Consider the following 13,449-nt stretch of genomic DNA (forward strand, 5'->3'; position numbering starts at 1 on the left):
AAAACCACTACTAAATTAGCGATTCCACATAAAATTAGATTTCTGTATTTTTTTATCAATTATATAATAAAAATATCTCAAACATACATCAACATATGATTCATTAATTTAGATCAAATGCTGAGGAGGTTTTATTATAGAATGGATCTTATTAATTCAGTTTTTTTCCCATTTATATCTATGTGATTCATTAATGAGCTTAAAATCTTATCCCGTTATAAATTAAATATCTAAATAAGCAATCATCGCCATTAGTACTGTACATAATTACAAGCATAACAAATCTTCTATTCACGCTCTCCCTCTCTCTATTTATTCCTCCAAAGATCGTTGAATTGGAAATTCCGGTACGAGTGAAAAAAAAAGGTAGATCCCCTATCAAACTCACCAAAACACAACCCACATCCAGGATCTGTAAAGGAAATGTTTCAAGCTGACCAGAACTGGACCGAATGAAACCTGTCGTGCACGGTGATGATCGATATCGTGTGTGTGTTCAGTGTATTGCATGGTTTCTTTAGAGGTTAAATAAGATGGCTCTCTTTCCTTGGCTCTCTTTCTTACCTGGAAATTGAGAGCTTTGTCAATGGAAGGTCATCTTCAGGTTGATTGGCGAGGCGACTTATTTAGCTTCGATTGTGGTCAAGAAGTAGCGTCAGCGTTCTTCTTATTTTCAATCACGGTACCCTCCTTGAGAGCGACTTGTGCCTCGTCCTCATTCTCTAGAGCTAATAGAGCAGCAGCTTGCAAGTACGATGCAACATGCCAAACTGGAGATACTATTTGTGCTTGCATAGCATCATTGAGGGTTTTTTGGGGCATGTCATTCATGAGGTACGACAAAATGCGTCGTGCATAAACTGTTGGGGAAACCATGGTTCCAACATCAATGAACTATGACATGAATGTACAGTCAGAGTCTGACTTAGCAAGAAAACTTCTATGGGTAAAATGTTTGACGCTCGGAGAAGAATAGTAAACAAATTCTTGCCTGGGTATTGCATTCGATGGCAGCAGTAAAATCTTTATGCCTAAAAGCAGCATCACCCTTTTTCTTCGACGTCAATGTTTCCCGCATCTGGTTGGTCCACATCTGGAATGAAAGCTGCAAACCATAAAACTAGCAGTGAGAAAAGCACTCGCCGCACAGCAGAAACAAGCAAGCTCCAACTCGATTCAGTATTGTGCATTGACCACTCCAAACCCACAAAAAGAGAAGGTCGAATGTTAAAACATTTTAAGAGAACACGATTATATTCTCTAGACAGCAACCACAAATTAACTAAAAGAAAATAGGAATTTCTAAATCCGAAAACAGGCACACAGGTCTTTTTTGGGGGTGGGGTGGATATGAATACGCCCAAGGGTGAATGGGGATTTGAATCTTGGACCATTTACCTCTCAGGGAGAAGTAGTTACCACTTGGCCAAGGCTTGATTACGAAGGGCAGACAGTACAGGAAAAACAAAATTGCTAACTTGTCAGGCAAGAAACAAACCTCAGTGGCAACACCCTCATCATCTTTATATCCAAGCTTCTCTAAAACCTCATGAATGGCAGTCAAATCCATTCTTAAGCAGAATTCCCCAAGCGGTGTCAGAGGTACGACATCAGCACCATTACGGATGCCCATTAGTACATGAGAAGGAACCTTCGAAATAAATTGAAATAAAGGAGCTTCTCAATAATGGAAATGCATTATTCAACCTTAACACAGTTGAGACCAAGTTAATCTTTGCCTAAAATGGCATCTACATCTATTTTGGACTTTGGAGTCAATATAATAATGTGCTAGGAAGAGTAACCGCTTCTATCTTGCTTGTATGGAATGAACAATGGAAAACATAAAAGTTATAGAACGAGGATTTGTCTCAGTGACAAAATAGACAAATCAAAAGAAACTGTAATTCCTATTTAAGAAATAAGTTTGAGAACAGAAAGACTTTCCATGACAGCCGTATATGGACAAGTGATTTTGGAAATAATAAAATGAAGTTACTTGAGAAATATAAGATAAATAACCTCAGCATCCCTTTGAAGAGGAATTATTGCAGAAAGTAATGACTTTGGATTTGGCCGTTCACGGGGCTCATATTGCAGACATCGAGATGCTAAACCTACTAACTCAGTCCCATCCTCATTTGAAAATTGATCTTCCAAACAAGAATCTATTAGCATCTGGATGTTCCTGTCACGTATAAGGTCCAGCGCCTGAACGAAGTGATATAAGTAAATATTAGATGCACTGCAGTCGGCATAACTACACGATTTAACATGGAAAAAACAAGCAACAATTTATTTTTGCGGGAACAAAGTGTCATTCCCATAAGAATGAACTCTCAAAACAATAATAACAACGAAAATAATAGTCCATCAGAAACGTATCAACAGGAAACAGCTTAAGTGGTGCAATTAATAGGTTCCAGCTTGAAACTTAACAATGGTCCAGAGAAGTCGGAACCACTGTTCAATGTTTAGTTGCATCTCGGAATGATAGCCATAAAAAACATTACCTTACTATCCTGAAATTAAGAAGCAGTCATTAATCACAAATAACCTTTCAAACAGGTACAGCATAAAAGGTACCATACATCCTACATGTTGGACATATAGATAATAATACAAGGAAACGAGTATTATTCAAAAAGTGTGTTGCATCAAATGTCTCCACTCTCCAGTGTACTTACGTGACTTGGAAGAATATGTTTTCCACTGAGAAGATCAAGCAGAAGGGTGCCAAAACTATAAATTACACTTTCTGGTGTTACTCTTCCTGCAGACACGAGAACAATTTAGAATACTAAACTCCAAAAGGATAAGCAACTGATAGTGATATTCTTCATCATAAAACCAAATGCAAATTATTACAAAATAGACAAGATAATGACGAAAAAATCAACCCAAAATAAAAGAAAAACAAACAAACGGAGACATAGATTTTACATGAAAAATCCTAGTAGAAGAAACTCACTATTAACATTTTTTTTTGGATAATTCAAATTTTATTACCCAAAGAAGCAAAATTGCTACAAAAAACAATCAACGATCACCTAGAATATTTACATACTAATTACAAAAAAAAATCGATCAGTTAATCAATACCCCCATGATATACAGAGTTTGGAGTTAACATAGTCAATCCTATTGATATTTTCCCCCCTCAAATTAATTCCAACTAAATCTTTGATGCTACTAAAGATTTCAACTGAATTTCGAGAGCAGCCTTTGAAGATTCTACAGTTGCGTTCCTCCCACAAAACATAAATGTTGACGCTCCAAGCGATTTTAAGGATAGTGGTTAAGAGTGACTTGCCTTTCCAAGAGTTACTTGCCCAAGCTACCATGTATTCCCAAGATTGTAAAGTCTTCTTTAATCCAGTAAGGTGCAGAATATTCTCTCTTAATTGAGAAGCGAAATGGCATTCGAAGAACAAATGATTTTGACCTTTCTGAATGTCGTTACAAAGAACACAAATCCCAGAAGAAGTGATCCCCATGCGTTGTAAGCGGTCACAAGTTGAAAGCCTATCTAAAATAACCATCCAAACTATCAAACTATTAACAAAATTGTTATAAAGAGAGTTGCAAAAATCTTTAAAAAAAGCCTAGACCCTAGATACATATATATAGTGGGGGGTGCGGTCACGAAATAGGTCACCCACCACAAATCCCTATTTTTATCTCCTAAAATAATTCTTTATTAAGCGGTCGCACTGCAAACTTTTTGGACTGCACCAAACAAAATTCGGGTAACAACCTCAAACAATACTTGTTAAAAATTTATAAGCAGAAAAATAATCAAAATGAAATCAACTAAAGGTAAAATTTAGCGTGGTTTTGGTCCAACCTACCTTTACGGATGACGGGATAAGAGAAAAATCACTATAAAACATAGAGATTACAAAGAGTTTACATACATGAAATTTTTTGTACCCCATAAGTCCAATAAATATCACAGATAAGTCCAATAAATATCAGATTCAGTGTCTTACCAAAAGTCTTCCTACAAATACCAATCTATCAAATAAAGTGACGGTAGATTGCACAACGAGAAAAAAAAACCGAACAAGAACCAAAAAATGGTCAGGAAAAAATCTTATTTAACAACTTGATTAACAAAGTCCTAACTGGGTTAACTTCATGGATATTCAACAGCCAAGTCCATAAAAAATTAGCATGCATGTAAAGAAGCTTATTGTTTTATTAAAGAGGATAAGCACCTGTCCTCAAATACTCTGGAGGGGTAAATGCCAAGTTCGTGCTGTAACTTTTTCCATCTCTACTGTTCTTCATTAATCCAAAGCATGAAAGTCTAGGGTTGCCCTCCTGCAATTAATATGCATAATAACTGATGAAGTCATACTAATTTCTAACGAAATGGCTTTATTTTAGAGGGTAAGAATTCCACGCTGTGGCCGAGGGGACCTGTGCTTGAATCCCAACAGCCACGTGAAAACCATAGAAAGAAAAGGAGTATTTTATGTAACATACATCATCGCAAACAATTCAATATGCATTTAGGTCATGGTACAGAGCATGTCTAATTTGAAGGAAGTGGTTATAGTTTAGTGGTAAGAATTCCACGTTGTGGCGGAGGAGATCTGGGCTCAAATTCCCAGCAGCCATAAGTTTTTTCCTTTGGTTTTTTAATAAAAATTTTGGCTTACCAACCAAAAAAAAAACAGAAAACAAAGAAAGAACATCATCGAAATCAATTTTTGTCCAATTTTCTTAAAACGAGTATTATTATAATTAAAATTTTAATTTAGTCTCATAAAAATAGTGATTGATCATATTCTAAGATTAATTAAAAATATCTATATTTAATATGTTATTAATATATAACATCGCCCATTAGAAGTTTAATTATTCATAATTGATTTTAATATTTTAATTTGCTATTAATTGTGTCGCATGTTCGTTTAAGTGCATCTTTCATGACATTAAAAGATTAATAATATGTTACTTTTAATGTTTCATTTAATTACAAGAATCTTTTTTAACAGAAAAAATCGATATTTTTATCTTTCATGGCGGTAAGGCTTATTAGCCGTTTGCCAGCTCCCTTCTAATGATCGAGAAGAGAATGAAACAAATCAACGGTGGTTGACTAAGTCGACTAATAGGACATTTTACTTGAAGAGAAAGATTGAAAATTTGAAATCCTTTTCCAACTAGAATCAAGAAATCATCTCTCTATATAAACCCCTAATATATTCCTAGCAAAGTTACGTTTGAGAAGGAGCTCTATCTTGTCTCACTCTCAACAATGGAGGACGGGCAACTCGTGGTTTTTGGTTTCATGGGAGTTGGCGGCGCCGCCGACACTAGGGCAAATGATATAAACCCGGATCGTGAAGAGAGCAATGTTTCGTTGGATTTGTCTCAATCATACGTCGTCGTCTACAGCGACCAAGAAGGAGAGACGAGGAGAAATCCACTGCATGGAGAAGAACAGTGGAGCTCTATCTAGTGTTTCAACAATGGAGGACGGGCAACTCGTGTTTTTTGATTTCATGGGAGTGAGCGGAGACATTAGGGCAAGAGAGATAAACACAGAACGTGAATAGAGCAATGTTTCGTTGGATTTGTCTCTTTCACTTGGTAATACGTCGTCGTCGTCTGCAGCAACCAATAAGGAGAGACGCGAAGAAATCCATTGCAAGAAATCAGAACGCACAATGATGTACTGCATGGAGAAGAACGGTGGAGCTTTTCCGTTGGAATCGAGCAACGCCGCTACTGATGGCGGAGCCTCGTTAGAGATATCTCTTTCCCGTGACAATATGTCCACTGGAACTTCTAAATCCGATAAGGGAAAACAAGTGATTGAGTACAAAGAAAACGATGACCGACACACAAGAAACTTGGAGAAGAAGTGCGGTGCTTTGTCGCATGAACCGACTGATGGGTCATTGGTATTATCTCCTGCTGTGAACAAAAGGTGGGGGGTTTGAAGTCGGTGACGGTAGCAATCTGAATCACCCTTATCTCAACAAACGCTGTAGTATGAGGGAAGATTTTGACATAGGCCTTACTTTATTAGCTCTGAATGATGGTTTTACATCCCACAAGAAGAGAAAGCCAATGGAGAATCCGAAACATTCTTCCACCATAAACAAGAGAAGAAGGGTTGAACAAGAAACTGTACTGAGGAGGATGGCTGCTCAGATGAGGGTTGGCCCTGGCAATGATCCATGGTGCATAAAGAAGAGGCTTTTCAAGAGTGATCTGGGCGACAATTCGAGGCTTCTATTGGCTTCGAATTGGTGGAATCCCACATCTTGCCACACTGGGACGCTGCTCAAATAGCACAGATTCATAATGGGATGCAGGTTTGGGTTTACGACTGTGATACAAACAGTCAACAGGAGATGGTTTTCAAGCGATGGAGGAACGGAGGTTACGTCTTCATCAAGAACTGGATTCAGAACTTCGTGAGAAGGAGAGATCTAAAGCTGAACGATGAAATCGGACTGTATTGGGATATAAATAACTCTCTGAATGCAGTTACATTAGCATCATGCATAAGACAATCACTCTCTGAATGCAGTTCTATTGATTTGTTAAGTTTTCGATGCATTCTGAGAAAATACTTGTTGTGTACAGTTTTCATTGCCATTACCCCAAGGTGGAAGGGATGCCATAACCAAAAACCTCATTTTGCGTGAAGATCAACTTCCCCAAAAGCTCCTTTACCCTAAAACTAAGAAGAAAGTTAGTAAACAGGTTTGTCTCCTTTTTTCAAAAAAAAATTGTACGTCTTTTTGGTTCATATGTTAATTTACAGCTGAGAGATGTGTTCTGTTTTATATAGGGGGATGATGACCTCCTCATGGCCGGGGACACCTTCACTCACCATACCGACAAGAGAGCGCCTCTTCGGCCTCCTGTTAGAAAAGCATTAGCGGTCTTTAGTGGAAAGAGGAACCAAAACGACAATCATTACTCTCGATCGAAGCACTAGTAACTTTACCGTTTTTATCTATATTTCTACTTGAGAATGAGAATGAACGATTTTTTTATATGAAGGGTGAAGAGTAAGTTTTATATAAATCGTGTATGTTAGTTGAGACAACATGGTAATAAATTATAATATATAAAACAACTGATTAATACACGGGCACGAGGGAAAATATGGTGACTTCAGAAAACTTTCTGAACATCCAAATCCTAATGGTAAAGCCAAATGTTCCTTTCTGGCAATCAACATTTACAAATACCAGAACGACTGAATAAAAGCCTAAAACTATTATGTATTTTGATGTTACAATGTGTGTTAGCTCTCAGTTCAATGAGCAAGTTCAGCCCATGCTATAGAAGATGCCCTTCAACTCAACTGATATGGTTGCGTATCGATTCCACTCTCCCAAAATCAGGCTTAATGCCTCCGTTGATAGCCGTTTCAGACAAAGTCCAAATGAATACAATCATGATGAAAGAGCAAGTTCAGCCCATGCTAATGATGTCTTGAGCTCAACTGATAAAGATGTGTCGATTCTGCTCTCCAACATTAGGCTTATTTCCTTCATCGATGGCCGTTTCGAGAAGTCCGGATGAACGCAGAGGCTTATGACCTCGCATACGACTTTAAGGTCATCATAGCTGAACTGTTTCAGCTCTGGATCCACAATGTAAGACATCACTTCTGGTAATTCAAGATACTCCCTGGCCTGTAATTCAGAGTTCGAAAGCTTAGCATATCTTTCGATAACGGGGATTACAACATTGAATTTCTTTAAGAAAACAGGGTGTTCGGGAAGGTTCCTTACCCAATCAATCAAGCAGCCTTTGTCCTTGCAGAATGGAGGCTTCCCACTAATTATCTCCAGTAAAAGTATACCAAAATCATGAATATTTCCTTGGATATCGAGATGTCGATTCTCCAAAGAATTCGGAAGTAGACAGATAGAGCCATTACTGCCGATAGAACCAGAGTTCTTTTCTGATCTAGCAAGAATCGTCTTCCAACTTTCAAAATCAACCAACTGTCATGATTACCGGGGGAAAACTAATATTAATCATCATCAAAAGCATATCCGGCACGACGACATAAACAGAAGTATACACATTTCTTATTCCGATAAGGTAACGACCCTAATGAATGGCAAGAGGAGAGGAGGTATACCTTGGGAGAAAAATCCTCTGTAAGATACACAGCACTAGAGTTCAACTCTGATATAGTGAATGGTGGATCAAGCTCAGTATGAAGATACATGAGTCCTCGAGCAATGCCGAGAATAATTCTCATTCGTCGGGTCCATGATAACTGGGATCCTTCTCCATCTGCATCAAAATCATATACTCCGGTAAAATTGGATATACGAAAACTTATCATTGTGAGAAAAAGAGGAAGTATGCTTACAATGCAAATGCTCGTAGAGTGTTCCATTTGAAGCGTATTCAAAGACAAGCATCCTTGTAAATGGAGTGCTCTCTCTACAATAACCTAACAATTTCCCAACATTTTCATGATTCAATCTTGCCAAATCTGCGACCTGAAAAGCAAATAAGCAAAAACCTTAGAACCAAATTACTCGAAGTTCATAAATTCTCGCATCCAAATGTTGCATCACAACTTTAGATGAATGAATCTTTTCGTCAAACTGTTACCAGAAATATCAAGTACCTCTCTCTGGAAATAGAGCTCAAGATAGCCGGTCCAGTGCTGCTCTTTAATGCAGAAGGATATCACGGCGATTTCAGGGCCACCCTTCATGGTCCCTTTGTAGACCACACTGTCCGGAGAGGAGCCAATAATGTTGCTGAAGTCTTCACAAGCTACTTCAAGCTCTTGTCTACCGAATTTTGTAACATCTTTCAACAACTCTGAATCTGCAGAAAAATCACAATGTCAACCAATAGTACTTTGAAAGATATGCTACAAGAGAGGTAATTTATGCCGAATGTTGCAAACTAACCTACATATACCATCTTATGTTCCTTTTCACTCCCTGATTTCTTCCAAGGGATTATAATTGCAGGCTTGCTATTGCATCTTTGGAAAGCGGTAAGGACAGCGACAAGAAAGAGACACCCCACCATAATTCCTGTAGCAATCTCAAGTGCCAAAAGCCAGACAGGTTTCGATGATTTCTGTTTTAGATGCTCAGCAGCAGCTTTTGGAAGACTATGCTTAGGACTCAGCGATTTATGACTTCTCGATGGCTGAGGACCTAAAAACAAAAAACAGCACCATAAAAATCAATCTTGCATTCTTGCAATGGTCATACTCACAAGACCATCAGCTAGCATTGGCCATCGCAATAAGGAAATAAATCGAGGAAATTTCAAGTTTCACGATGTTATCTTATCCAAGAACATATGCTCTTCAAATTTCGTCACCCGAGCCACAGACTAAGGGAAAATAATGTTAATACTTACCACATTGTGTGAGGGGGCGCTGTTTAGCTTCTTTTCCCTGAAGACAATTCCCTTGAAAGCTCGTGCTGCATGGATATGTGAAAACATAAGACGATTGGATAAAAAGATGCTAGCACAGGACCTATGACACACAGAAAAAGGTTTACCTTGGAAGATTTTCCAAACACTTCGGTATGCTTCCGACAAAAAAATTGAAGGACAAATCTACCACTTTTAGCTGAGATGCACTACAAAGCCCTGTTATGTTTGAACCCGAACCATTCCTGAAGTGAAAACAATTATAACAAATCAACTTCTATAATCCCTTACTAGCAACTAAAATACAAGCTTCATGGATTAAAAAAAGTCGTTCGTGTCCTGTGTTGTAAACAGTTTCCCGTACCCGACATTAAAACTCTAGATGGAACATACATAATATAATGATCTTCTGAATGTCATTTTTTCAAAAATATGCATAATCTACCACCTTGTTCGTTCACTAGACACTTTCAATCATTATCAGCGTATTCGAGACAACATAGAAATCAAATTTGCTATATGAATTGAATATATAGAAACAATAAGTGTTCACTAGGAAAATAAAGGGCCATATTTACTAATGTGCAGTTGCATTTCATCGCATAGATTTTTTCTGCTTACATTCCATGCATCTTAGCCACAGATGATGAATTGCTTTCAGCAGGAACGGTTCCTTTAAGTTTATTTCGATCCAGAATAAGTTCCTGAAGATACTTTAAATTGCCAAGCTCACCAGGCAGGCTTCCGGTCAATCCATTTGACTGAAGGTTTCTGTGAAAAACAACAGTAAACAAGATAAGCAAAATAGTATAAAATTACCACAAATGTTAACTTCCTCGAAACACAAAGCTTGGGGTTTACATTTTCACCACACTGGTTAAATTCCCAAGTTCCGGAGGAATGATACCAATCAGTTGATTCATCCCCAAATCCAACACTTTGAGGAAATTCAACATGCCTAGTTCTTCAGGTATCGTGCCGATCAGATTGTTCTTGCGTAAAGTCCTGAAAGAGCATATGAAATCATGAGCCAAACCAATTACAAGTTGGGCCTTAGAGCATCATTTTGAGCACATAAGAACAAGAACATACAGTTCTTGCAGGTAGGTAATTCGGCCGATTTCCGGAGCAAGAAAACCCTTCAAAGATGAATTGGATATGTTTCTGCAACACTCATAAAATGGACAAATTGTGAACAAATCCACCATCAAAGAACATCGCAAATTTTTCGGTTTCAAAGCTTACATCTTGATAACATGTTGTTTCTCCTTATTACAAGTAATCCCAGTCCATCCACATGGATCAGCATCTACGGCATTCCAGCTTGAAAAAACCAGATTTGGGTCTTCATAAATAGCTTCCTTAAATGATGTAAGAGCCCGAACTTTACAGAAAAACCACAATTCAAAACTCACAGTGAGGATAATTATAATAAATATCCCTAAAATCATGAGCTTAAATCTATCTAAAAAAAGGAAAAACATTAACTAAAACACCATGTAACACATAGTTGACCATTTAAAGACATAATTTCTACCAACATTTTCCAAGTAACCAAACAAGATCTATAAAAATAGCAAAAGCAAATACAAAAAGAAATAAAGCTCATTACCTTCATTAGTAGGGAAAGGAGCACAAGTCACACAAAAAACTCCAGACGCCAAAAAAATAAGCAAAAAGGAAGTGTATGATCCCATTTTTCCAACCATAAGTCTCCTTTTTGACACCAGTGAGTAGAAATCAACCATTCATCAACCCAGAAAACTCTCTTTTCTTATCATTCCTCAAGCAAATTCACCAACACAAAAATGAAGCAGAGATAGTAAAAAACAGAAGAAAAAGAAGAGCACAACTGAGTAGCAGATGTGGGATTTTATCAAGAGACTAAAACTAAGGAAAAGTTGAAAGCTTCGTTGCACTAATCTGCTCTAATCTGCTGAAATGGGGTTGCTTTGTTAACAGAGAAGGTACTAAAGTGAAAGAGAAACCAAGAAGAAAAAGGATTAATGAAGAGATAAAGTTGCTAGTAATAAAAGATTACAGGACTTAAAATCCATGATTTTGAAACAAACCCATTAAAGAAACTCACATGAAAAAGACAGGAAATTATGTGTATTGAGGAAAACTTGGATTGAAATCAGGGAATGAATTTAAGAATGTTGCTTTTTTTTTTTTCATTTCATGTTGTGTGATTTGAGAAGTTGGAATGGCAATTTCGTAAATTAATTCTTACTTTGGGGGTAGAATTTTGATAATATAGTTTCGGTAATTTTGTTCGCTGCCGATGAATTTGTGCTAATGATTTGCGTTCAGGGCAGCCAAGATCGATTTGAGATTTTGACTGCTTTAATCTCGTGATATTTTGAACTTGAATTTCGGTGAACGGTTTTAATACCGTGTGAACTGGTACAGTTTAAAACCATGGTCGATCACGTAAAAATTTTTTTTATTAATTTAAAGTAAGTATATTATATTATCTATTTAAAGATTATTCTTAATTATATGACATTTAAATTCTTAAAATTTATGGTGTTTAAATCCAAAGCCGATGAGTAATAGTAATTCTTTTACTATTAAATTCACTTGATTCATGTCGATCACGTAAATTAAAATTTATATTAAAGAGATGTTTGGTAAATTAAAAAAATTAAATATTAAATATTAAGTTTGTTATATCATCTTTATATCTCTTTAGTCAAAATTAACTTTCACACATTAAAATTTTTTGAAAATATTTTTTATCGATAATATTTTTATTTTCTAAAGTTATTATTTAAAGAGATTCCTTCATAAAATAAAACTTTTGATTGATCATAAAACTTTAATAAAATTTTTGATATACTTAAAAGATCTATCAAGACCAAATATATTTATTGACCTTCATATTCATACATTCTATTGGTCTATAGATATCAATATAATTATCTTATTTTTCATCAATAAAGATTAAATTATAAAATAAAATTATATTATGAATATATTTTTACATTCACGGTATATTTTCAAAATGTTGATGGAATTTTGTTTTTATGTGAATAAATACAGAGAAAATGAATTTTAAAGAAAAATTAGGGTTAACAACTAATCTTATTGATAATTAAGCAAAAGCTAAGGACCCCTCCGACGATTAAGGGCGGTGTTCTCCCCTACAACAACATGAAAATCACCGCACTTTTTAATTATCGTATCACGATATATATCATTTAAAATATCACGATATCTTAAAACGTTGAAGAAGCAAAGACAGCCTGTGATTGCACAGAATCAGGTTGACTATTGCGACTCAAAATACCGTGATTTGGATTCTATGTTAAAAGACTAGAATGCCCTTCAACCTTTTTTTTATAGATTTTCTCTAGTATCCAATCATAATTCATATATTATCGGGCCTATTTACGGTATTAGATTTTAATAATTAATTTTTAAATTAACATTTTTTATTAATTCTTAGAATGATATTTTTTATCACATATGATAAGGACCGTAATTATAGGTATGGACAGACACATAAATTTATGTTATAGGTGAACATATAAAATTTTAAATGAAAATAACTTATAGAATTTTAGGATATGAAAATAAATTTACAATCGAAAATATAATGAAAATATAAAAAAAAATAGGAATTTAAATTTTTTAGAAGAGGGTATGTCCCTATCAGCTCCCTCTAGATTCATCACTATTTTTATGATTAAAAAATCAATGAAATTTTTTAAAGATTACATTAATAAGGAGTAAAATGAAAATAAGAAAAAAAAATAGTGTGTCAAAATAAGAAAATTTGTTAAAATAAATAATGCACACAATATGTTGACACGTGTTTATATGAACATAAACACGAGTTGAATGATAATTACGATAACAATACATGTACATGAGATTTATCTTTAATCATTCAAAACTATACGTTAAAAAATATATTTAAACATTTGAACATACCAATATCTAAATAATGTATAATTTATTGATGGATTTGCCCGAAACAACGTCATTTAGATATTAAATTTTAAATTATTTAAATATAACTTATTAAATATATATTTATTA

General features: G+C 35.5%; 3 protein-coding genes across 3 annotated transcripts; 1 reads left to right on the forward strand and 2 right to left on the reverse strand.

Moving 5' to 3' along the window:
- Positions 1-554: 554 nt before the first annotated feature.
- On the reverse strand, positions 555-4,711 carry LOC120202577 (serine/threonine-protein kinase BSK7-like). Its single transcript, XM_039202987.1, has 7 exons — positions 4,702-4,711; positions 4,221-4,326; positions 2,688-2,773; positions 2,023-2,211; positions 1,499-1,651; positions 992-1,105; positions 555-894 (listed from the first exon to the last, which is right to left on the reverse strand). Exons 2-7 carry the CDS (start codon positions 4,291-4,293, stop codon positions 643-645), a joined length of 867 nt encoding a protein of 288 aa, XP_039058918.1. The 5' UTR covers positions 4,294-4,326; positions 4,702-4,711; the 3' UTR covers positions 555-642.
- Positions 4,712-6,388: 1,677 nt separating this feature from the next.
- LOC120202560 lies at positions 6,389-7,022 on the forward strand. The gene is made up of 3 exons (XM_039202978.1): positions 6,389-6,437; positions 6,590-6,729; positions 6,818-7,022. The coding sequence occupies exons 1-3, from the start codon at positions 6,389-6,391 to the stop codon at positions 6,965-6,967; spliced, it is 339 nt and encodes a 112-aa protein (XP_039058909.1). The 3' UTR covers positions 6,968-7,022.
- A 122-nt stretch (positions 7,023-7,144) lies between these two features.
- Positions 7,145-11,546, reverse strand: LOC120202611 (probable LRR receptor-like serine/threonine-protein kinase At1g63430). Its single transcript, XM_039203023.1, has 14 exons — positions 11,015-11,546; positions 10,648-10,786; positions 10,495-10,566; positions 10,264-10,407; positions 10,024-10,173; positions 9,531-9,647; positions 9,385-9,449; positions 8,922-9,176; positions 8,630-8,835; positions 8,366-8,498; positions 8,129-8,286; positions 7,773-7,988; positions 7,417-7,673; positions 7,145-7,371 (listed from the first exon to the last, which is right to left on the reverse strand). The coding sequence occupies exons 1-13, from the start codon at positions 11,148-11,150 to the stop codon at positions 7,431-7,433; spliced, it is 2,034 nt and encodes a 677-aa protein (XP_039058954.1). The 5' UTR covers positions 11,151-11,546; the 3' UTR covers positions 7,145-7,371; positions 7,417-7,430.
- Positions 11,547-13,449: the final 1,903 nt, after the last annotated feature.

This window comes from Hibiscus syriacus, unplaced genomic scaffold (assembly GCF_006381635.1).
Source record: "Hibiscus syriacus cultivar Baekdansim isolate YM2019G1 unplaced genomic scaffold, ASM638163v2 tig00008957_pilon, whole genome shotgun sequence".
In the NCBI taxonomy this organism is placed as follows: Eukaryota; Viridiplantae; Streptophyta; class Magnoliopsida; order Malvales; family Malvaceae; genus Hibiscus; species Hibiscus syriacus.